Source organism: Ornithorhynchus anatinus, chromosome 5 (assembly GCF_004115215.2).
Source record: "Ornithorhynchus anatinus isolate Pmale09 chromosome 5, mOrnAna1.pri.v4, whole genome shotgun sequence".
Lineage (NCBI taxonomy): Eukaryota > Metazoa > Chordata > Mammalia > Monotremata > Ornithorhynchidae > Ornithorhynchus > Ornithorhynchus anatinus.
In genome coordinates, this window is record NC_041732.1 from 100,923,440 (window position 1) to 100,946,756 (window position 23,317).

The following is a 23,317-nucleotide window of genomic DNA, read 5'->3' on the forward strand; positions in this document are numbered from 1 at the left end:
TGGGCCTCGGTTCCCTCACCGGTCGAAAGGGGATTCATCCGTCCGATCGTATTTACTAAGCGCTCACTGCGTGCCGAGCGCCGTACTGAGCGCTCGGGGAAAGTACAGTACAACAATAAACGGTGACAATCCCTGCCCACGCCACGCTCACGGTCTGGAGGGGGGGATTGGAACTGTGAGCCCCACGTGGGACGGGGACTGTATCGACCCCAGTGCTTAGCACAGTGCCTGGTGCACAGTTAAGCGCTTGACAAATACTGTTATTATTATTATTAATAACAGTCCTTCTCCTCCAAGAGGCCTTCCCTGACTAAGTCCTCCTGTTCCCTTCTCCCTTTCCCTTCGGCGTCACCTCGATTTACTCCCGTTATTCACCCCGCCCAGCCCCACAGCACTTATGTCCATCTCTGTAATTTATTTATTTCTATTAATATCTGTCTCCCCCGCACCTCTAGGCTGTATGTCTGCTCTACGGACCTCTCCCAAGCGTTCGGTCCAGTGCACCGCACGCAATTAGCGCTCAATAAATACGAGGGATTGAGGGATTGACTGTGGCGCTCAATAAATACGACGGACTGACAGTGACGCTCGATAATAAGAATACCATGATAATAATAATAATAATAATAATAATGTTGGTATTTGTTAAGTGCTTACTGTGTGCCGAGCACTGTTCTAAGCGCTGGGGTAGACACAGGGGAATCAGGATGTCCCACGTGGGGCTCACAGTCTTAATCCCCATTTTCCAGATGAGGTAACTGAGGCACCGAGAAGTGAAGTGACTTGCCCACAGTCACACAGCTGGCAAGTGGCAGAGCCGGGATTTGAACTCATGACCTCTGACTCCAAAGCCCGGGCTCTTTCCACTGAGCCACGCTGCTTCTCTAATAATAATGTTGGTATTTGTTAAGCGCTTACTATGTGCCGAGCACTGTTCTAAGCGCTGGGGTAGACATAGGGGAATCAGCTTGTCCCACGTGGGGCTCAGTCTTAATCCCCATTTTCCAGATGAGGTAACTGAGGCACAGAGAAGTTAAGTGACTTGCCCAAAGTGACACAATAATAATAATAATTATAATAACAACAATAAGCAATAAATACGATCAATTCACAGACCGATGAATTTACGGATTCCCGAGGGCGTTCACTATAGATGAGGTATCGAGGGATTGACCGGTGCTCGGATATGAGAGAGGGAAGGTAGCGTTCAATAAATAAGATTAGACTGTGAGCCCGTCATTGGACAGAAATTAGCTCCCAAGCGCTTAGTACAGTGCTCTGCACATAGTAAGCGCTCAATAAATACTATCGAATGAATGATGAATTTACTAATTCAAGACAGTGCTCAACAAATACGAGGGATAGACTTGCAGCGCTCAATATTTACGAGGTAGCGCTCCCTAGATCCGATGAATTTATACATTTACCAATTCCCGATGGCGATAAATAGGAGGGATCGAGTGTGTCGCTCAACAAGTACGAGGAATCGAAGGTAGCGCTCACTAAATACGATGAATTCAGGGATTCACGAAAGCGCTCAATAAAGAGGCTGATTTTAAGGAGTTACAAAGACACTCAGTCAATACGATTCCCCAGCGCTTAGAACAGTGCTCAGCACCTAGGGAGCGTTTCACAAATCCCCCTTTTAGCCTGCGAACCCGTTGTTGGGCAGGGACTGTCTTTATCTGTTCCCACAATGTACTTACTGTCCAAGCGCTTAGTACAGTGCTCTGCACATAGGAAGCGCCCAATAAATAGGGCTGAATGAGTGAAATCCCGCCTTTTAGGAATTTACGAGAGTGCTCAGTAAATACGACGATCTTATGGAGTTATGAGCGCTCAGTAAATAGGGCGATCTGATTGAGGGGTGTTCGGTAAAGAAGCTGATTTTAAGGGAGTAACGCAAGCCCTCGGTCATCACGATTTCCTAACGTTCAGAACAGTGCTCAGCACCCGGCAAGCGTTTACCAGATCCCACCGTTGAGGAATTCCCCAAAGCGCTCAGGAAATGGGGCGACTGTACGGGAATGACAGGCGCTCAGTAAATAGGGCGCTGAGAGGGGTTGGGGGGAGCTCAGTAAAGAGGACGAGGAGAGGGGTTTAGGGGGCGCTGAGTAAGTAGGACGAGGAGAGGGGGCGCTGAGTAAGTAGGGCGAGGAGAGGGGGCGCTGAGTAGGACGAGGAGAGGGGTTGGGGGGCGCTCAGTAAAGAGGACGAGGAGAGGGGTTTGGGGGGCGCTCAGTAAGTAGGACGAAGAGTGGGGTTTGGGGGGCGCTCAGTGAGTAGGGCGAGGAGAGGGGGCGCTCAGTAAGTAGGGCGAGGAGAGGGGTTGGGGGGCGCTCAGTAAAGAGGACGAGGAGAGGGGCTTGGGGGGCGCTCAGTAAGTAGGAGGAGGAGAGGGGTTTGGGGGGCGCTCAGTAAGTAGGAAGAGGAGAGGGGCTTGGGGGGCGCTGAGTGAGTAGGGCGAGGAGAGGGGTTGGGGGGCGCTCAGTAAGGAGGAGGAGGAGGAGAGGGTTAGGGAGGCGAGCCCAAAGCGGCGGGCGGGCACTCACGAGAGGCGTCCAGTACAGAGGCAGGCAGGAGGCCGGGACAGAGGCCGCGGGGGCGAAGCGCGGGGGCGAAGCGCGGGGACTCCGAAAAATCGCCGCGGAGAAGGCGGGAAAAAACGGCCCCAACCCAACGGTCCCAATCCCCAATAATTCCCAATTCCCAATCCCCAATCCCTAATCCCGCCCGACGAAAAAACGGGCCGGGAAGAAAACAAGGGGAAAGGAGTTCCGCAAAACGACAAGGGGCCGCGACGCGACCCGACCCGACCCGAACGCAACCCGACCCACCACAAAATGCAGGGCCCGGAACAAGCTAACGTCTCCGGAAAACCTTGACTTTCCGGAAAAAAATAAGGGGCCGAAAAAAAAGAAGCGGAGTAAAAAAAAAAAAAAAAAACAACAAGTCGTCGGCGGAGCAGAAGAAGGGGAGGGAAGAATGGAGTCGGCGCAATTAAAAGAAGTGGAGGGAAAAAGGAGGCTTCCTGAAAAAAGAAGGGCGGGGAAAAATGAAGTGCCCGGAACGGAAGCAGTCTCCGGAAAAAAAATGAAGTTTCCGGAACAAAAGAAGTGGAGGGAAAAAGGAGGCTTCCCGGAAAAAGAAGGGTAGGGAAAAATGAAGTTGGCGGAACTGAAGAAGTGGAGGGAAAAAAATGAAGTTGGCGGAACGGAAAAGGGTAGAAAAAAATGAAGTTGGCGGAACTGAAGAAGTGGGGAAAAAAATGAAGTTGGCAGAACAGAACAAGGACTGAGCTTCTCCCCTGCTCCCCTTCTCCCTCTGCTCCCTCTACCGCCCCCCCCTTTTGACACTGTCGACCACCATTTTTGCAGATGAGGGAACTGAGGCCCAGAGAAGTGAAGTGACTTGCCCAAGGTCACACAGCAGACAAGTGGCGGAGCTGGATTAGAACCCACGACCTCTGACTCCCAAGCCCGGGTTCTTTCCACTAAGCCACGCTGCTTCTCTGATACAGGATAAATACCTCTTTTCCCCCCATTTCCCTCTGCTCCTCCCCCCTCTCCCTTCCCATCCCCTCAGCACCGTACTCATCTGCTCAACTGTATATATTTTCATTACCCTATTTATTTTGTTAATGAAATGTACATCGCCTCGATTCTATTTAGTTGCCATTGTTTTTACGAGATGTTCTTCCCCTTGACTCTATTTATTGCCATCGTTCTCGTCCGTCCGTCTCCCCCGATCAGACCGTAAGCCCGTCGGAGGGCAAGGGACTGTCTCTATCTGTTGCCGACTTGTACATTCCAAGCGCTTAGTACAGTGCTCTGCACATAGTAAGCGCTCAATAAATACTATTGAATGAATGAATGGGAAAAAATGAAGTTTGCGGAACAGAAGAAGTTTAGGGAAAAATGAGGTTTCCGGAACAAAATCAGTGTCCGGAAAAAATGAAGTTTCCTGAAAAAGGTGTAGGAAAAATGAAATTTCCTGAAAAAAGAAGTCTCCGGAAAAAGTGAAGTTTCCGGAACAGAAGAAGTGTCCGGAAAAAATGAGGTTTACTGAAAAAAGAAGTGTAGGAAAAAAAGAAGTTTTCGGAACAAAAGAAGTCTCTGGAACAAGAGAAGTGTCCGGAAAAAAATTAGTCTCCGGAAAAAAAAGTAATGTCTGGAAAAAATAAGTGCCAGGAAAAAGTGTCTCAGGAAAAAAAGTTTCCGGAAATATGTGATCTCCAGAAAAAAGTAGTTTCCGGAAAGAAGTGTCCAGGAAAAAGAAGTGTCTGAGAAAAAAGAAGCCTTTGGGAAAAAAAGAGTCCGGGAAAAAATTTAGTCTTCCGGGAAAAAAAGAAGTTTACGGAAAAAATAGTCTCTGGAAAAAAAAGTCTGGAAAAAAGTTTCCGGGAAAAAAATTAGTCTCCGGAAAAAAGTAGTTTCTGGAAAAAAGTAGTTTCCGGGAAAAAAGTCTGGAAAATTTTTTCCGGAAAAAAATGGTCACTGGAAAAAAAGGAAGTCCGGAAAAAAGTTTCCAGAAAAAAATTAGTCTCCCGGAAAAAAAAAGAAGTTCCCGGAAAAAACTGGAAAAAGTTTACGGAAAGAAAGTGTCCGGAAAAAAAAATTAGTTCCGGGAAAAAAAGCGTCCGCAAAAAAGTAGTTCCGGAAAAAGGAGTCCGGAAAAAAAGAGTCCCGAAAAAAAGGGTCCGGAAAAAAGGCGTGTGCGGAAAAGCCGTGGAAGTCGCGGACGAAAGCGTGAGAGAAGCCGTTCCAGCCGCGCGCGGAGGCGCTGGAGCGGCCCTGTTTGAATCTCGCGCTCGGAGCCTCCGACGTCATCACGCCGCGGACGCGCGCGCGCCCCCGAGGAGCTCCCCGCCGTACGGCAAGATGGCGGCGCCGGTGCCGTGCGGCCGCGTCCCGGCCGGAAGTCCGTACGGGCCCCTCCCCCGCCCGCCGCCTTCCCGCCGCCCTCCCGCCTCCCTCGCCCCGGGCTATCTACTGAGCGCCTCCCCGTGCGCTCAGCACAGCGCTTGGGGAAATCCGTCGGCTCGTCCTCCTTCCTGAGCGCTCTCCCAGCGCCTTAAAAAGCGGCCTACTTGCTGAGCGCTTCGGGCCCGTCCGTCCCGCCGACCTACTTGCTGAGCGCTTTGGGAAACCCGGCAGATCGTCCTATGTGCTTGAGCGCTTTCGGACGTCTCATAATAATAATGGTAATGTTGGTATCTGTTAAGCAGCGTGGCTCGGTGGAAAGAGCCCGGGCTGGGGAGTCAGAGGTCATGGGTTCGAATCCCGGCTCTGCCACTTGTCAGCTGGGGGACTGTGGCCGAGTCACTTCACTTCTCTGGGCCTCAGTGACCTCATCTGGAAAATGGGGATGAAGACTGTGAGCCTCACGAGGGACCACCTGATGACCCTGGATCTCCCCCAGCGCTTAGAACAGTGCTTGGCACATAGTAAGCGCTTAACAAATGCCATTATTATGTAGTAAGGGCTTAACAAATACCACCGTTATTATTATTATTCTTTAGTCTATTAGGTCCCATCTAAAATAAGGGAGGTTTACCAGGAGAATGCTTAGGCTGAATAGACATTTATATCAGGCAGAGAAACAACAGGGCTCAGTGGAAAGAGCCCGGGCTGGGGAGTCAGAGGTCAGGGGTTCGAATCCCCACTCTGCCACTTGTCAGCTGTGTGACCGTGGGCAAGTCACTTCACTTCTCTGTTCCTCAGTTCCCTCATCTGGAAAATGGGGATTAACTGTGAGCCTCACCTGGGACGACCTGTTGACCCTGTCTCTCCCCCAGTGCTTAGAACAGTGCTCTGCACAGAGTAAGCACTTAACAAATACCAACATAATTATTATTATTGTCCCTACTTGCCCAGCGAGCTGTGCATTTCTTAAGACATTCCGCTGTTCAGTACGGGCAAGAGTCTGAAAACCGAATTATTCACTCTCTCTAAAGGCGAATTTCTATGTGGAAAAGAAAACATGTATCTCCCCTTCAAAGATCTTTATTTAGGAACATAGACCTTAAAGATTGATAATTATCCGATTTAGGGGTCTCCCCCGATTAATAATAATACTGTTGGTATTTGTTAAGCTTACTCTGTGCAGAGCACTGTTCTAAGCGCTGGGGGAGATATAGGGTCGTCAGGTCGTCCCACGTGAGGCTCACAGTCAATCCCCATTTTGCAGATGACATAACCGAGGCACCGAGAAGTGAAGTGACTTGCCCACAGTCACACAGCTGACAAGTGGCAGAGCTGGGAGTCGAACCCGTGACCTCTGACTCTGAAGCCCAGGATCTTTCCACTGAGCCACGCTGCTTAGACCATGAGCCCGTCGATGGGCGGGGATGGTCTCTGTTGCCGAATTGTCCATTCCAAGCGCTTAGTCCAGTGCTCTGCACATAGTAAGCGCTCAATAAATACTATTGAATGAATGAGAAGCGTCTACAGTGCGATGGATGAATTGATAACCTTCTCTCCCAAAGACAGAGACCTCGTGGAGTTGCATAAATCAAGGAGCGACGTGGATTAGAAGACTCCACCGAGGGGTCATTCGCCGGACCCTGTGACCCGATAGTGATTCCATCGAAGCCGGGTGAGTCAGGTGGAACGGTGACTTCGACCCCAGCGCTTAGCACAGTGCTTGGCACATAGAAAGTGCATAATAATAATAATAATAATAATAATAATGGTGTTTAAGCCCCTTCCCACCCCACAGCACTTGTGCTTCTACAGAGAAGCAGCGCGGCTCAGTGGAAAGAGCAGGGGCTTGGGAGTCAGAGGTCATGAGTTCGACTCCCAGCTCTGCCACTTGTCAGCTGTGTGACTGTGGGCAAGTCACTTCACTTCTCTGGGCCTCAGTTCCCTCATCTGTAAAATGGGGATTTAACTGGGAGCCTCACGTGGGACAACCTGATGACCCTGTATCTCCCCCAGCGCTTAGAACAGTGCTCTGCACAGAGTAAGCGCTTCACAAATGCCAACGTTATTATATATGTGCATATTTATTATTCTATTTACTTTATTAATGATACGTCTATATGACGATGGTGATGATATTTTTAAGCGCTTACTCTAGTGATTCCATCGAGGCTGGGTGAGTGGGTTCAATTGGAACCGTGACTTCCACCCCAGCGGTTAGAACAGCGCTTGGCACAAAGTAAGTGCGTAATAATGATGATGATGATGATGGTATTTGTTAAGCCCCTCCCCACCCCACAGCACTTGAGTGTATATATGTGCACATTTATTATTCTGTTTACTTTATTAGTGATATGTATATATGATGGTGATGGTGGTATTTGTTTAATAATAATGTTGGTATTTGTTAAGTGCGTACTCTGTGCAGAGCACTGTTCTAAGCACTGGGGAAGATACAGGGTCATCAGTTTGTTCCACGTGAGGCTCACAGTTTTAATCCCCATTTTACAGATGAGGGAACTGAGGCACAGAGAAGTGAAGTGACTTGCCCACAGTCACACAGCTGACAAGCGGCAGATCCGGGAGTCGAACCCATGACCTCTGACTCCCAAGCCCGGGCTCTTTCCACTGAGCCACGCTGCTTCTCTGAAGCGCTTACTGTAGTGATTCCATCAAGGCCGGGTGAGTGGGTTCAGTTGGAACGGTGACTTTTATCCCAGCGGTTAAAACAGTGCTTGGCACATAGTAAGTGCTTAATAATAATAATAATAATGATGATGATGATGATGGTGTTCGTTAAGCCCCTCCCCGCCCCACAGCACTTGTGTGTGTACATTTGTACATATTTATTATTCTATTAATGATGTGTATATAAGATGGTGATGGTATTTGTTAAGCGCTTACTGTGTGCCGAGCACTGTTCTAAGCGCCGGGGTAGATGCAGGGACATCAGGTTGTCCCACCTGGGGCTCACAGTCTTCATCCCCATTTTCCAGATGAGATAACTGAGGCACAGAGAAGTTAAGGGGCTTGAAGGTCACACAGCAGACGGGTGGCAGAGCCGGGATTAGAACCCACGTCCTCTGACGCCCAAGCCCGCGCTCTTTCCACTCAGCCACGCTGCTTCTCAATTAGATATCTCTAATTCTATTTATTTATATCGAAGCTGTCACGGCCCGTCTCCTTGTTTTCGTTTGGTTTTGTTGGCTTTGTCCCTATCTGTAATTTTATTGATTTACATTAATGTCTGTCTTCCTCTCTAGGCTGTGAGCTCCTCATGGGCAGGGAATGTGTCTGTTATATTGTTGTACTCTCCCAGGTGCTTAGAACAGTGCCCTGCACAGAGCGTTCAGTAAATACAGTCGAATGACCGATTTTCTCAGACCAGTGCTCTTTCCCCTAGACCCTGCTGCTTCTAGTTTAATTAAACTAGGTTAATTTAATTAATTAAACTAGGTTTACTTATTTCCTTGAGCAGGCTCCATTCGTCTCATAGAATTCAAGAGGTCTTCCGTGACTTAAACCTTCTTTTCCTCTTCCCCCACTCCCTTCTGCCTCACCGTGACTTGCTCCCTTTATTCATCCCCCCCACCCCAGCCCCACGGCACTTGCGTACTCATCTGCCATTTATTTTATTTTTTCATTCAGTCACGTTATCTGTCTCCCCCTCCAGACTTTAAGCTCACTGCGGGCAGGGCATGTGTCTGTTTATTGTTCTATTGTAATAATGTTGGTATTCGTTAAGCGCTTACTACGTGCCGAGCACCGTTCTAAGCGCTGGGGTAGACACAGGGTAATCAGGTTGTCCCACGTGAGGCTCCCAGTTAATCCCCGTTTTCCAGATGAGGTAACTGAGGCCCAGAGAAGTGAAGTGACTTGCCCACAGTCACACAGCTGACAAGTGGCCGAGCCGGAATTCGAACCCCTGACCTCTGACTCCCAAGCCCCGGGCTCTTTCCACTGAGCCTCGCTGCTTCTCCCAAGCGCTTAGTTTGGTGCTTTGCACACAGTAAGCGCTCGATAAATACAATTGAGTGAACTGGAAAGCAGAAATTGAAAGGGGATGGGCAAGCTGAGTTGAAGAGCTCGGCTGTTTGGAGAAGGCAAGGGGGGGGATGTTAAAATTATGATGGAATGAAGGCAGAAAGGGATATTTAAAATGTCCCTGTAGACTGCCAGCTTCTCGTGGGCAAGGAACGTTTCTACCCACGTGCTCAGTTCAGTGCTCCGCACACAGTGTGCCATAGGTCAATAAATATGATCGAGTAAAACCTTCAACCCTGGGTTGGAGGGCTAAAAAGAGTTTGAATTAGTTGGGATGGCTAAAAAAATGTGAATTAGGCTGGCTAGGGAGCCCATCAAACGGCAGGGACCGTCTCTATCTGTTGCCGACTTGTTCATTCCAAGCCCTTAGTCCAGTGCTCTGCACATAGTAAGCGCTCAATAAATACTACTGAATGAATGAACTCTCCTACTAAGAAGCTCCTATGCAAGGTCTGGGACTCGGAAGGACCTGGGTTTTAATCCTGGGTGTCAGCAGCGTGGCTCAGTGGAAGGAGTCCGGGCTTGGGCATCTGAGGTCATGGGTTCGAATCCCGACTCTGCCGCTTGTCAGCTGTGTGACTGTGGGCAAGTCATTTCACTTCCTCTGGGCCTCAGTTCCCTCATCTGTAAAACAGGGATTAACTGGGAGCCTCACGTGGGACAATCTGATGACCCTGTTTCTCCCCCAGTGCTTAGCACGGTGCTCAGCACATAGTAAGCGCTTAACAAATACCAACATTATTATTATTATTGTTTTAGAAGGACCTGGATTCTAATCCCAGCTCCGCCACCTGTCTGCGGGCTGACCTTGGGGAAGTCCCTTTACTTCTCTGGGCTGCAGTTCCCTCATCTGGAAAATGGGGATTGAGACCGTGAGCCCCGAGCGGGACGTGGATTGTGTTCAGCCCGACAACCTCGAATCTACCCCAGCCCTTATTTCAGTGTCTGGCACGTAGTAGGCACTTAACAAATGCCATTAGAAAAACAATTTCTCCAGAATTAGGCCCCCCCCAACTAAAACCTGGACCCCAAATGCTCTCCCAGTTGCAGGCTCGCTTTTAAATATTGTTATTAAATCTTTCTCCTGTAAATCAAATCGACGTTTTTATTCCCCTACAGGAAAATGAAAATATTGACCTGAGGAGTAAGGTGGGAGGTTTCACTCCCAAACTCAGAAGTCTCTCCTTCAAGCCCAGATGTCCGTGGCGTGCCGATGTTCAGCCGGCTGGCTGCTGGATCATCTCTCCTTCATCAACGAGGCCGGCTACCAACTCCACCGGGACCCAAACGTCGTGTCGGCGGCTCCCGGAAACTCCTCTTACGCGGCTCCTAATTCTGCCCCGGCCTCGCCCGGGACCGATCGAAGGCCGAGAGAAGAAACTCCGCTGCAAAAATACGTATTTCGAGCCGAGCTGTTCCGGGTCATTAAGCCGCACGTAGTCGAGGCCGTTGGTTGTGGAAATCAACCGGGACGCGCCGAGTGGGATGCCAAGGAAGGAAGCGTCGGCGGGGAGAAGGAGGTGGACGGTGGAGGTCGGCGATCCCTCCCAGCTGCTCCCAAGGTACAAAATTTACTACGAAAATAGGTCGTCTTGTCTGTAGGCTCTTTGTGGGCAGGGAATGTGTCTGTTTACTGTTGGATTTGTACTCTCCCAGGCGCTTAGTACAGTGCTCTGCACACAGTAAGCGTCAATACAGTTGGATGAATATTTATCTGGAAGCCCACGAAATAGCAGATAATAAGTTTTTTTTTATGGTATTAGCGTGGCTCAGTGGAAAGAGCACGGGCTTTGGAGTCAGAGGTCATGGGTTCGATTCCCGGCTCGGCCACTTGTCAGCTGTGTGACTTTGGGCAAGTCGCTTCGCTTCTCAGTGCCTCAGTTCCCTCATCTGTAAAATGGGGATGAAGACTGTGAGCCCCACATGGGACAACCTGATTCCCCTGTGTCTACCCCGGCGCTTAGAACAGTGCTCGGCACATAGTAAGCGCTTAACAAATACTAACATTATTATTATTATTATTAAAGCACTTATTACGTGCCAGGTACTGTACTAAACACTGGGTATATAGAAGTCAATCTGGTTGGACACAATCCCTGTCTCACATGGGTCTCACACGGAGAAGCAGCCTGGCCTAAGAGGAAGCAGTGTGGCTTAGTGGCTAGAGCCCGGTCCTGGGCGTCAGAAGGGTCTGGGTTCTAATCTCAACTCTGCCCCTTGTCTGCTATGTGATCTTGGGCAAGTCACTTCACTTCTGTATGCCTCAGTTACCTCGTCTGTCAAATGGGGATGAAGACTGTGAACCCCACGTGGGTCAAGCCGATCACGTGGTATCCACCCCAGTGCTTAGAACGGTGCTTGGCACATAGTAAGTGCTTAACAAATGCCGTAATTATTATTATTAGCCTCCTGACTCCCAGGCCCGGGCTCTGTCTGCTAGGCCACGCTGTTTCGTACAGCGTTCTGCGCCCAGTAGGCAATCAATCATTTAGATGGTAAAAAAAAGTACTGCCGATACTTTTGAAGGAATGACGTATGCCATGAAAAGGTAGAACAAGAGAAACCATTTTGTGTCATAAGCCTGTCGTTACGATGCATCTGCTATATATACGGCATGAGAGCTAATTTCTTTCCGAATCTTGTCATTTTTTAGAAGCGAAAACGATGCACTGTGCTCAACCAAGGGGAACTGGATGCCATTGAATACCATTCAAAGGTAAATTGGATGTTTCTCACAGTTAGGTTGGAAAATGCAAAACATGAAATAGTATAGAACCTCTAGCGGATGACATCTGTCAGGCGGTCGTATTTGTCGAGTGCTTAATGTGTGCAGATCTTTATACTAAAAACTTGGGAGAGTACGATACAGCAGATACATTCTCGGCCCGCAAAGAGGTTCCAGTCTAGAAGGGGAGACGGACATTAATAAAAATAAATTACAGACGTGTACATAAGTGACGTGGGGCCGGGACGGGGGAGATGAATGAAGGGAGCAAGTCTGGGTGACGCAGAAGGGAGTGGGAGAAAAGGAAAGGAAGGCTCAGTCAGGGAAGGCCTCTTGGAGGAGATGGCCCTTCAGTAGGGCTCGGACAATCCTGGGAGAGTCATCGTCTGTGGGATATGAGGAGGGAGGGCGTTCCCGGCCAGAGGCGGGACGTGGGTGATGGATCGACGGTGAGAAAGACAAGATGGAGCTACAGTGATAGAGAAGGTTTATCTGCTGTTGGTTTAATGAGATGTTCTTCCCCTCGATTCTATTTATTGCCATTGTTCTCGTCTGTCCGTCTCCCCCGATTGGACCGTGAGCCCGTCAAACGGCAGGGACCGTCTCTATCTGTTACCGATTTGTCCATTCCAAGCGCTTAGTACAGTGCTCTGCACATAGTAAGCGCTCAATAAATACTATTGAATGAAAGGTTAGCCCAAGAGGAGCGAAGTGCGTGGGCTGGGAGAGTAGCCAGGTGAGGTAGGAGGGGGCTAGGAGATGGACTGCTTTAAAGCCGACGGCGAGGAGTTTCAGTTTGACGCGAAGGTGGACGGACAACCGCCGGAGGTCCATGAGGAGTGGGGGAGACGCGGCCCGAGCGTCTTTGTAGAAAAGCGATCCGAGCGGCAGAGTGAGGCACGTGTTCAGTCCGTCGTCGAATCCTGTCAGTCCCAGCTTCCCGACATCACTAAAATCCGCCCTTTCCTCTCCATCCAAACCACTCCCATGTTAATACAGTCCCTCATCCTGTCCCCCCCGGATGACCGCATCAGCCTCCTCCCAGCCTCCCGTCTCTCCCCACTCATTCATTCATTCATTCATTAGTATTTATTGAGCGCTTACTATGTGCAGAGCACTGTACGAAGCGCTTGGAATGTACAAATCGGCAACAGATAGAGACGGTCCCTGCCCATTGACGGGCTTACAGTCTAATCGGGGGAGACAGACAGACAAAAACAATAGCAATAAATAGAATCAAGGGGATGAACATCTCAATAAAACAATAGCAATAAATAGAATCAAGGTGATGTACATCGCATTAACAAAATAAATAGGGTAATGAAAATATATACAATTGAGCAGACGAGCACAGTGCTGAGGGGAGGGGAAGGGAAAGGGGAAAGACCAGAGGGAAAGGGGGAGAAAAGAGGGCTTAGCTGAGGGGAGGTGAAGGGGGGGTACAGGGGGAGCAGGGGAGTATCTCCAAATACCAATACCATCCAAGGATCTCCAAACCTTTCTTCACTGCCATTACAATAGGATCCAGTCTACCTATTTTATTGTTCTCTCTCAAGCACTCAGTACAATGGCTGCACAAAGGAAACCCCCAGCAAGTACCATCGAATGCTTGATCAGACTGGATGATGCCATGCGGCAGGGCCACCTCTAAGGGGCATCAGCAGCACCACATCAGGACCTCTCCCTGGTGCCCTGGGGTGTCCAACGCCATGGTCAAATAGGTAGGGATATAGTAGTAGGAATAATCAATCAATGGTACTTACTGAGCGCTTACTATGTGCAGAGCTCTGTACTTCATTTCTCTGTGCCTTACTTTCCTCATCCATACTTCGTCTCTCTGCGGTCGGTAAGTGCTCAATAAATACGACCGAATGAATGAAAACTATCGACTGGAGTGGGCGGGGAACGTGTCTACCGACGCTTATATTCTACTCTCCCAAGTGTTTAGTACAGTGCCCTGCACGTAGTAAGTGCTCAGTAAATACCATCGATTCACTGATTGATTTCTGTGTCTCAGGGAGTATAGTAAGCCCTGGAGTAGATGCGAGCTAATCGAGTCGGACACAGTCCGTATCCTCTATGGGGCTCCCTGTCCTAACCCCATTTTCCAGATGAGGGAACTGAGGCACAGAGAAGTGAAGTGACATGCCCAAGGTCACACAGCAGACAAGAGGCTTCATTCATTTATTCAGTAGTATTTATTGAGCGCTTACGGTGGGCAGATTACCTGTCCACCACCTCTAGTGTAGTGTCCTCTCCCAGGCACTTAATACGGTGCTCTGAACACAGTAAGTACTCAAGAAATAGCATTTTTTTTAAATTAAATCTTATTTGTAATAATAATAATAATAATGTTGGTATTTGTTAAGCGCTTACTATGTGCAGAGCACTGTTCTAAGCACTGGGGGAGACACGGGGGAATCAGGTTGTCCCACATGGGGCTCACAGTCTTAATCCCCATTTTACAGATGAGGGAACTGAGGCACCGCTGTACTAAGTGCAGGGGAGAGTACAGCACAACAATAAACAGACACATTCCCTGCCCACCACGAGCTGACAGTCTGGAGGATTGTATGTGAATAGATTGTAGCAGATGAGACTGTATGCCCGTGATTAGACTGTAAACCCGTCATTGGGCAGGGACGGTCTCTATCTGTTGCCGAACTGTCTGTTCCAAGCGCTTAGTACAGTGCTCTGCACCTAGTAAGCGCTCAATAAATACCGTTGAATGAATGTGATGTCACATATGAGACGTAGTGTGGCCTAGTGGAGAGAGCCTGGGCCCGGGAGTCATCCCGGCTCCACCACTTGTCTGCTGGGTGACCTCAGGGAAGTCCCTTCCCTTCTCTGGGCTTCAGTTCCCTCACCTGTAAAATGAGGATGAAGACTGTGGGCCTCGTGTGGGACGGGGGCTGTATTCAACCTGATTAGCTCGAATCTAATCCAGCGCTTAGTACAGTCCCTGGCACACGGTAAGCGCTTGACAAATGCCACTGTAAAAAAAAAAAAAAAGTCACATGAGCTATACTGGGCACACAACTTAGCATGATGATGATGATAATTGTGGTGTTTAAGTGCTTACTATGTGCCAGCTACTGTTATTATTAATAATAATGTTGGTATTCGTTACGTGCTTACTATGCGCAGAGCTCTGTTCTAAGCGCTGGGGTAGATACAGGCTAATCAGGTTGTCCCGCGTGAGGCTCACAGTCTTCATCCCCATTTTACAGATGAGGTAACTGAGGCCCAGAGAAGTGAAGTGACTTGCCCCCAGTCACCCAGCTGACAAGTGGCAGATCCGGGATTCAAACCCGTGACCTCTGACTCCCCAGCCCGGGCTCTTTCCACTGAGCCGCGCTGCTTCTCTAACAGTGGTTATTATTAATAATGATATTTGTACGGTCTAGGGATTAAGAATGTGAGCCCTATGGGGAACAGGGACTGGGTCCAACCTGATTAGCTTGTATCTACCTCAGCGCTTAATACGGTGCCTGGCACAAAGTGAGCGCTTAACAGCTACCATAAAAAAAATAGAAGCAGATCGGACCCAGGCTCTGACATTGTACTCTTCACCATTGTCTTCGTTGTGGAGAACATAGAGGAACCTCACATACCCTCAGCTCCTGTGGAAAAGTGGAGACCTCTGTTCGCTCCAGTGGGGGAACTTCCTCCTCCTTTCCTTACATCCCTTTCTGGGACAATCTTTTTCCAGGTATCCCTCTTCTCGAGAATTTCTTTCCTCTTTCCAACCTGCAGTCAGTTAGCTACTTTGGGAAGCAACCTGACCTAGCGGATAGAGCCCGGGCTTGGGAGTCTAAAGGTCGTGGTTCTAATCCCGGCTCTGCCAATTGTCTGCTGCGTGACCTTGGGCAAGTCATTTCACTTCTCTGGGCCTCAGTTCCCTCATCTGCAAAATGGGGATTAAGACTTTGAGCCCTATGGGGGACAGGGACTGTGTCCAACCCGATTATCTGGTATCTATGTCAGGGCTTAGAGCAGCGCCTGGCACACAGTAAGCGCTTAACAAGTCCCATAATCATTACTGTTATTAAATCTAACACTTTAAAACTTCCTAGTGAAAGGTAGAGGCTCTTTTCCACTAAGATGAATAAAGTCGGAAGGGTTTTCATGGATTTCAAGTTTTTGCGATCAGCAATTTTCGAACAGTAGCCTTTTTTGATAATTTGATCATTTTTTCAAAATTGTTTTGGAAAGTGCGTACCAACAGTCAATTACATTATTGTGTACAGAGCACTCTTCTGAGCACTCGGGAGAGTACAATATTACAAGAGTGGATAGATGTGTTCCTTGCCCACATGAGGTTATAGTCTAGAGGGGGAGACAGACATTAATGCAAAGAAATTAGGGATATGTACATAAGCGCTGTGGGGCCGAGGGTGGGGTGAATAAAGGGTGCAGATTCAAGTGCAAGGATGACACGGGATGGGAAAAGAGGAAGTGAGGGCTCAGCAAGCACCTTGGAGGAGATTTACTTTTAGGAAGGTTTCGAAGGTGGAGAGAGAGAGATCGTCTAAAGGATGTGAAGCAGGAGGAAGTTCCAGGCCAGAGGCAGGATGCGGGCGAGGGGTCGGCGGCGAGATAGGGGAGATCGAGGTACGATAAATAGGTTGGCATTAGAGGAGTGAAGTGTGCAGGCTGGGTTGTAATAAGAAATCGGGTAAGGTAGGAGGGTGCAAGGTTATTGAGTGCCTTAAAGCCATTGGTAAGGAGTTTCTGTTTGATACGCAGGTGGATGGCAACCACCGGAGGTTTCTGAGGCGTGGGGAGACATGGACTGAATGGTTTTGTAGAAAAATGACCTGGGCAGCAGAGTGAAGTATAGACTGGAGAGGGGAGAGACAGGAGGCGGGGAGATGAGCAAGGAGGCTGATAGTCATCAAGGCGGCACAGGGTGAGTGTTTGGATTATTGGAATTGCAGTTTGGATGGAGAGGAAGGGGTGGATGTTAGTCAACTTGTGAAGGTTGAACCGACAGGATTTGCTGACAGATCGAATGTATGGGTTGAAAGAGAGGAGTTGCGGATGACGTCAAGGGTCCGGGCTTGTGAGACAGGGAGGACGGTGGTGCCGTCTGCAGTGATGGGAAAGGCAGGAGGTGGACAGGTTTGGGTAGGCAGATGAGGATTTCTGATTTAAACATGTTAAGTTGGAGGTGTCGGCGGGATATCCAAGTAGAGATGTCCCGAAGGCAGGGGGAAATGTGAGACTGTAGAGAAGGAGAGAGGTCCGGGTTGGAGATGGAGATTTGGGAATCATCTGCATAGAGATGGTAGTTGAAGCCATGGGAGCGAATGAGGTCTCCAAGGGAGTGGGTGTAAATGGAGAATAAAAGGGGATCCAGAACTGAGCCTTGAGGGACCCCCACATTTAGGGGGTGGGAGGCAGAGAGGGAATAGAATAATTGATTCTATTTATTTGCTCTTGTTTTAATGAGATGTTCTTCCCCTTAATTCTATTTATTGCCATTGTTCTCGTCTGTCCGTCTCCCCCGATTAGACCCTAAGCCCGTCAGAGGGCAGGGACTGTCTCTATCTGTTACCGATCTGTACATTCCAAGGGCTTCGTACAGTGCTCTGCACATAGTAAGCGCTCAGTAAATACTACTGAATGAATGAATGAATGAATCCACGAAAGAGACTGAGAGCGAGAGGCCAGAGTGGTAGGAGGAGAACCGGGAGAGGACGGTGGCAGTGAAGCCGAGGCTGGATAACGTCTCCAGGAGAAGGGGGTGGTCCACGGCGTCAAAGGCAGCTGAGAGGTCGAGGAAGATTAGGATGGAGTAAATTCCGTGGGATTTGGAAGGAAGGGGATCATCGGTGACCTTAGGGCAGTTTCTGTCCAGTGAAAGGAGCGGAAGCCAGACTGGAGGGGATCAAGGAGAAAATTGGAGGAGAGGAACTTGAGACAACGGGTACAGACAACTTGTAGACCATTTATTTCTATTAATGTCTATCTCCCCTTCTAGACTGTAAGCTCGTTGTGGGGAGGAATGCGTCTTTTATATTGTACTCTCCCAAGCGGTACAGCGCTCTGCACGCAGTAAGCGCTCAATAATTATAATCGACTGACCGACTGGCTTTCTCAAGGAGTTTGGAGAGGATTGGTAGGAGGGAGATAGGGCGAGAACTGGAGGGAGCGTTGGGCTCAAGGGTGAGTTTTTTAAGCGTCGGGGAGACACGGGCATATTTGAAAGCAGCGGGGAATGAGCCGCTGGAGAATGAATAATTGAAGATGGCGGTCAGGGAGCGAAGAAGGAAGGGGGCGAGTGTTTTGGTACAGTGTGAAGGGATAGGGTTGGAGGGGGAGGATTTTGAGAGGAGGTTGGAGATCTCTCTAAAGTCTAGAGAGGGAGACAGACATTAATATAAATAAAGTAAGGATATGTACATAAGTGCTGTTCTCGGAGAGATGCGGCCATGGAGTCCTTATGGGTCGGAGACGACTCGACAGCATTAGACAAGACATAATAAATAGTAATAGTGGCATTTGTTTAGTGCTTACTGTGTGCAAAGCACTGCTGTGGGGATGGGGGGGAGAACAAAGGGAGCAAATTCAAGTGCAAGGATGACACCGAAGGGAGCGGAGAAGAGGAAATGAGGGCTTAGTTGGGGAAGCCAACTAAGGAGAGTCGAAGGGAGAGTCGAAGAAGGGGAAGGAGAGGAGAGGAGCAGGGCAAGACAATTGGTTCCATATGTATTGGAAATAACTGTGACTTATAATAACTTTTTTTCCCCAAATCTGCCACCCTGAAAAATATTTGGTTTAGTTGAGATCCCCCGACGCCTCCGCCCCACTAAAAAATAACATCTGGGAGAGGGCCTGCCAGGAAAGTATCAAATGTTTGGGATCTGTTGCGGGGCAGCAGCAGCTTGGGAGAGAATCGAGGGCGGAGACTCAAGTTTAATGCGTGGAAGGAGGCAATGGTAAAGCCCTTCCATATTTTTACCAAGAGAATTCTACGGATCCACCGCCAGAATGATTGCAGATGGAGGTGGGACGTTCTGGGAGAGCCGTGTCCATGGCGTCGCTGTGGGTCGGAGACGACTCGACGGCATGAGACGTGACGAGACTTTTCTCATAGGTCTGGATTGTTTTCATAGTAATAGTGAATAAGGACTCAGATTTCCAATTCTCTCGCCAGTGGAGCTGCGTTGCCTAATGGGTAGAGCGTGGGCCCGGAAGTCAGAAGGACCTGGGTTCTTGTCGTGGGCAGGGATTGTGTCTGTTTTACTTTTCTAATGTTCTCTCCCAAGTGCTTGGTCTGTACCCACTAAGCGCTCAATCAGTACGATTGACTAATCCCAGCTCCTCCACCTCTCTGCTGTGTGACCTTGGGCAAGTCACTTAATAATAATGTTGGTATTTGTTAAGCGCTTACTATGTGCAGAGCACTGTTCTAAGCCCTGAGGGAGATACAGGGTCATCAGGTTGTCCCACGTGAGGCTCCCAGTTAATCCCCATTTTACAGCTGAGGTAAGTGAGGCACAGAGAAGTGAAGTGACTCGCCCACAGTCACACAGCTGACAAGTGGCAGAGCCGGGAGTCGAACCCATGACCACTGACTCCGAAGCCCAGGTTCTTTCCACTGAGCCACGCTGCTTCCCCTAACTCCTGTGTGCCTCGGTTCATCATCTGTAAAAAGGGAATTAAGTCTGTGAGCCCCATGTGGGACAGGGACTGTGTCCAACCTGATCAGCTTGTATCTGCCTCAGTGCTTAGTACGAGCCCTGGCGCATAGTAAGCGCTTAACCAAGTCCATCCAAAAATAAAAGCGGTTGGAATTTCATTGGTCAACAGTTAGTGTTTTTGCACCGCAGGCAGGCAACGCGTCTGTTTATTGTTGTAATGCACTCTCCCAAGCGCTTAGTACAGTGCTCTGCACACAGTAAGCGCTCAAGAGAAGCAGCGTGGCTCAGTGGAAAGAGCACGGGCTTGGAAGTCAGAGGTCATGGGTTCGAATCCCTGCTCCGCCGCTTGCCATCTGTGTGACTTTGGGCAAGTCACTCCTCTGTGCCTCAGTTACCTCATCTGTAAAATGGGGATCAAGACTGTGAGCCCCACATGGGACAACCTGATCACCTAGTGTCCCCCCCCAGCGCTCAGTACAGTGCTTTGCACATAGTAAACGCTTAACAAATGCCACCATTATTGTTAATGAATGCCTTTGAATGAATCCTTCTCCACCTTGAGAAGCAGCGTGGCGCAGTGGAAAGAGCACGGGCTTTGGAGTCAGGGCTCATGAGTTCGAATCCCAGCTCTGCCACTTGTCAGCTGTGTGACTGTGGGCAAGTCACTTAACTTCTCTGTGCCTCAGTTCCCTCATCTGTAAAATGGGAATTAAGACTGTGAGCCCCATGTGGGACAACCTGATTCCCCTGTGTTTACCCCAGCGCTTAGAACAGTGCTCTGCACATAGTAAGCGCTTAACAAATACCAACACCTTTGTATTTTTCTTGTTGTTTTACAGATCAGAGGGTTGATACTGGAAGGCACCACAGAATTAGTTCAGAAAGGCCTCGCAGGTGGTTTCCTTCATCCCCTTTCCGGAAAAGAAAACGGTTCCGGCAAGACGAGCGCCGAAGGACTCGGTGGTTGCAGACTGGCAGAGCTGTGTGACATGGCAAAGCGGCTGCCCGTAGAGGATGAAAATAAGTGCCAGCCAGTTGGGGCCAGCGGGGAAGAAATGTGCATTCCAGAGCAGGATCTGTTCTCGCGGGTTACAGAAAACCGCTCCGACTTGACAAAGACCTTAACATTAATGGGACAGAAATATTTGGTGCCCCCAAAGAGCAGTTTCCTGCTGTCCGATATTTCCTGCCTGCAGCCGCTTCTGAACCGTAAGTAAAAATAGAATCCTCGTCATCGGTGGTGTCGATTGAGCGCGTATTATTATTAGAGAAGCATCGTGGCTTAGTGGAAAGAGCCCGGGTTTGGGAGTCAGAGGTCGTGGGTTCTAATCCCGGCTCTGCCACTTGTCTGCTGTGTGACTTTGGGTAAGTCACTTGACTTCTCCGGGCCTCAGCGACCTCATCTGGAAAATGGGGATTAAGACTGTGAGCCCCATGTGGGACAACCCAATTACCTTGTATCTTCCCCAGCGCTTAGAACAGTGCTCGGCACATAGTAAGTGCTTAACAAATACCGTTATTATTATTATAAGAGAAGCAGCGTGGCTCAGTGGAAAGAGCCTGGGCTTGAGAGTCAAAGGTCATGAGTTCGAATCCCAGCTCTGCCACTTGTCAGCTGTGTGACTGTGGGCAAGTCACTTCACTTCTTGGTGCCTCAGTTACCTCATCTGTAAAATGGGGGTTAACTGTGAGTCTCACGTGGGACAGCCTGATGACCCTGTATCTACCCCAGTGCTTAGAACAGTGCTCTGCACATAGTAAGAGCTTAACAAATACCAACATTATTATTATTTTTCTGTCATTTTTCATTTTTTGAAATACTTTTGAATTATTGTGGTATTTATTAAGCGCTTACTATCTGCCAAGCACAATACTAAGCGCCGGGATTGATACAAGGTAATCAGGCCCCATGTGGGGCTCACATTGTAAGTAGGAGGGAGAGAAGGTATTGAATCCCCGTTTTGCAGATGAGGGCAGTGAGGCGCAGAGAAGTTAAAGCGACTTACCCAAGGTCACGCGGTAGGTAAATGGCGGGGCCGGTTTTAGGACTCAACGCCTCTGACTCCCAGGCCCGGGATCTTTCCCTTAGGCTTTGAATACAGAAGCGAGGTCTAATTGGAATCAAAAGGAGTGCATATCATCATCTTCATCATCATCATCATCAATAGCACCTTCAAATACCAAAAGCTCGCTTTAGGCAGGAAACACGGCTACCAGTCTGTTCTGTCACACTCTCCCAAGCGCTTAGTATCATGCTCAGCACACGGTAAGCACTCAATAAATACAATTGATTCATTGATGGATTGTTGTGCAAATTTCAAATTTTTTTAAAAATGGAGGATGATTCATTCATTCAGTTGTATTTATTGAGCGCTTACTGTGTGCAGAGCACTGTACTAAGCGCTTGGAATGTACAATTAATACTTATATATATTAATCTCACTTCAATACCCCAGTCACTCAACACTTTGTTCTTGGGGTTGGGGGAAATATCAGATGTCCAAGGGTCACAGATCCAAGTCCAATTGAAGGCCATAATGGCAGTGATCTTAAATCACTCTTAAGATAAAGAGGCTGTTAAATGTGTAGATGAAAAGCAGCGTGGCTCAGTGGAAAGAGCTCGGGTTTGGGAGTCAGAGGTCGTGGGTTCTAATTCCGGCTCCGCTGCTTGTCAGCTTGGTGACTTTGGACAAGTCATTTCACTTCTCTGGGCCTCAGTTACCTCATCTGGAAAATGGGGATTAAGACTGTGAGCCCCACGTGGGACAATCTGATCACCTTGCATCCCCCCCTAGTGCTTAGAACAGTGCTTGGCACATAGTAAGCGTTACACAGATGCCATCATTATTATTATTATCATGGTTGCCTTTAAAGGCCAGGAAATAAAGGCTAAAAGATTAAAATATGAAAAAAGTAGTATATAGTACATTATGAGTTTTTCATTTGTCAAGGTTTGTGCTGAACATAGCACAACACAACTGCTGTATCTAATGGGACATTTAGTAATGATAATAATAATAACGCATTTGTTAAGTGCTTTCTATGTGCCAAGCACAGTTCCAAGCGCTGGGGTAGGTACAAGGTGATCAGGTTGTCCCACGCGGGGCTCACAGTCTTAGTCCCCATTTTACAGATGAGGTAACTTAGAAATTATTCGTGTCACTGTAGCAGAAGAATCAGAGTTAAGAGCACAAACCAGTCTTTATTTGTCATGAAATTCAGCGAGAAAGAGGAATTATCCTAGCGCAGCAGTGATTATAACTCAAAAAGGACTCTTGTAGCTTTTTAATCCCCATTCGAGGTGATTTTTCTCTCCAGTTGATTTGCTTAGGTTTTAAAGACCAATTTGGGTCTTTGTTTTGTCTTTGTAATTGGGGTGAAATGACTGCTTATTTTCTGAAATTGTGCTTTTGCTTCTAGATGGAAAAAAATATGATGTAATTGTAATAGACCCACCGTGGCAAAACAAGTCAGTTAAAAGGAGTAACAGGTAACTTTTTCAAGTTTATTTGAAAGATTCGCCATCAAAAAATATCAGTAAATATCCCCTCAAGACTTGCTGTGGGCAAGATGCAGTCTCTTAACTCTGAGAGTGTGCTGCTCTCCCAAGGGCTCAGTAAGGTGCTCTGTACACAGTAAGGGGCTCAGTAAATACCACTGATTGATTGATCAGTAATTCTTCCGGCATAACTCCGATCCCTTGTGGGGTACAGTCCTCTAGATGATAAGCTAGAGGCGATTTGAGGGAGCTCACACCTGATGGTATCAATTTTCTTAATAAAGTAGGTGGGCAGCTCATCGGAGGCGAGGGGGAGTTAAATGTCTGGAACGACCGGCAAGGGCGGTAGGCACGGGGGGGTCAATAAGGATGGAGAAATAGTTTGCCGGGCAGGAGAGAGGGCAGAGTTAAAGCCTGCGGGGAGAAACTTGAAGTGGAGGACGTCGGCCTGATATCTAGATTTCCGTCAGCGGCGCTC

At 48.6% G+C, this 23,317-nt stretch overlaps 2 protein-coding genes across 7 annotated transcripts in view; one reads left to right on the top strand and one right to left on the bottom strand.

Moving 5' to 3' along the window:
• Nucleotides 1-2,960, bottom strand: part of NDC80 (NDC80 kinetochore complex component) — a 38,427-nt gene extending 35,467 nt beyond the window's left edge. For 2 of the 4 annotated variants that reach the window (XM_007666407.4, XM_007666406.4), the window contains exon 1: nucleotides 2,838-2,960. The gene's annotated coding sequence lies outside the window, so the exon portion shown is untranslated. Of the gene's footprint in view, nucleotides 1-2,552; nucleotides 2,804-2,837 lie in introns of those variants that run through there. The other 2 variants (XM_001505373.5, XM_007666405.4) reach the window with 1 other exon arrangement.
• A 2,023-nt stretch (nucleotides 2,961-4,983) lies between these two features.
• METTL4 (methyltransferase like 4) overlaps nucleotides 4,984-23,317 on the top strand; it is a 38,830-nt gene continuing 20,496 nt past the window's right edge. The window contains exons 1-6 of one of the 3 annotated variants that reach the window (XM_029066759.2): nucleotides 4,984-5,203; nucleotides 6,488-6,597; nucleotides 10,086-10,528; nucleotides 11,620-11,682; nucleotides 20,180-20,549; nucleotides 22,761-22,830. In XM_029066759.2, the coding sequence (XP_028922592.1) occupies nucleotides 10,163-10,528; nucleotides 11,620-11,682; nucleotides 20,180-20,549; nucleotides 22,761-22,830 (869 nt within the window). In that variant the 5' untranslated portion in view covers nucleotides 4,984-5,203; nucleotides 6,488-6,597; nucleotides 10,086-10,162. Of the gene's footprint in view, nucleotides 5,204-6,487; nucleotides 6,598-7,522; nucleotides 7,605-10,085; nucleotides 10,529-11,619; nucleotides 11,683-20,179; nucleotides 20,550-22,760; nucleotides 22,831-23,317 lie in introns of those variants that run through there. The other 2 variants (XM_029066757.2, XM_029066758.2) reach the window with 2 other exon arrangements.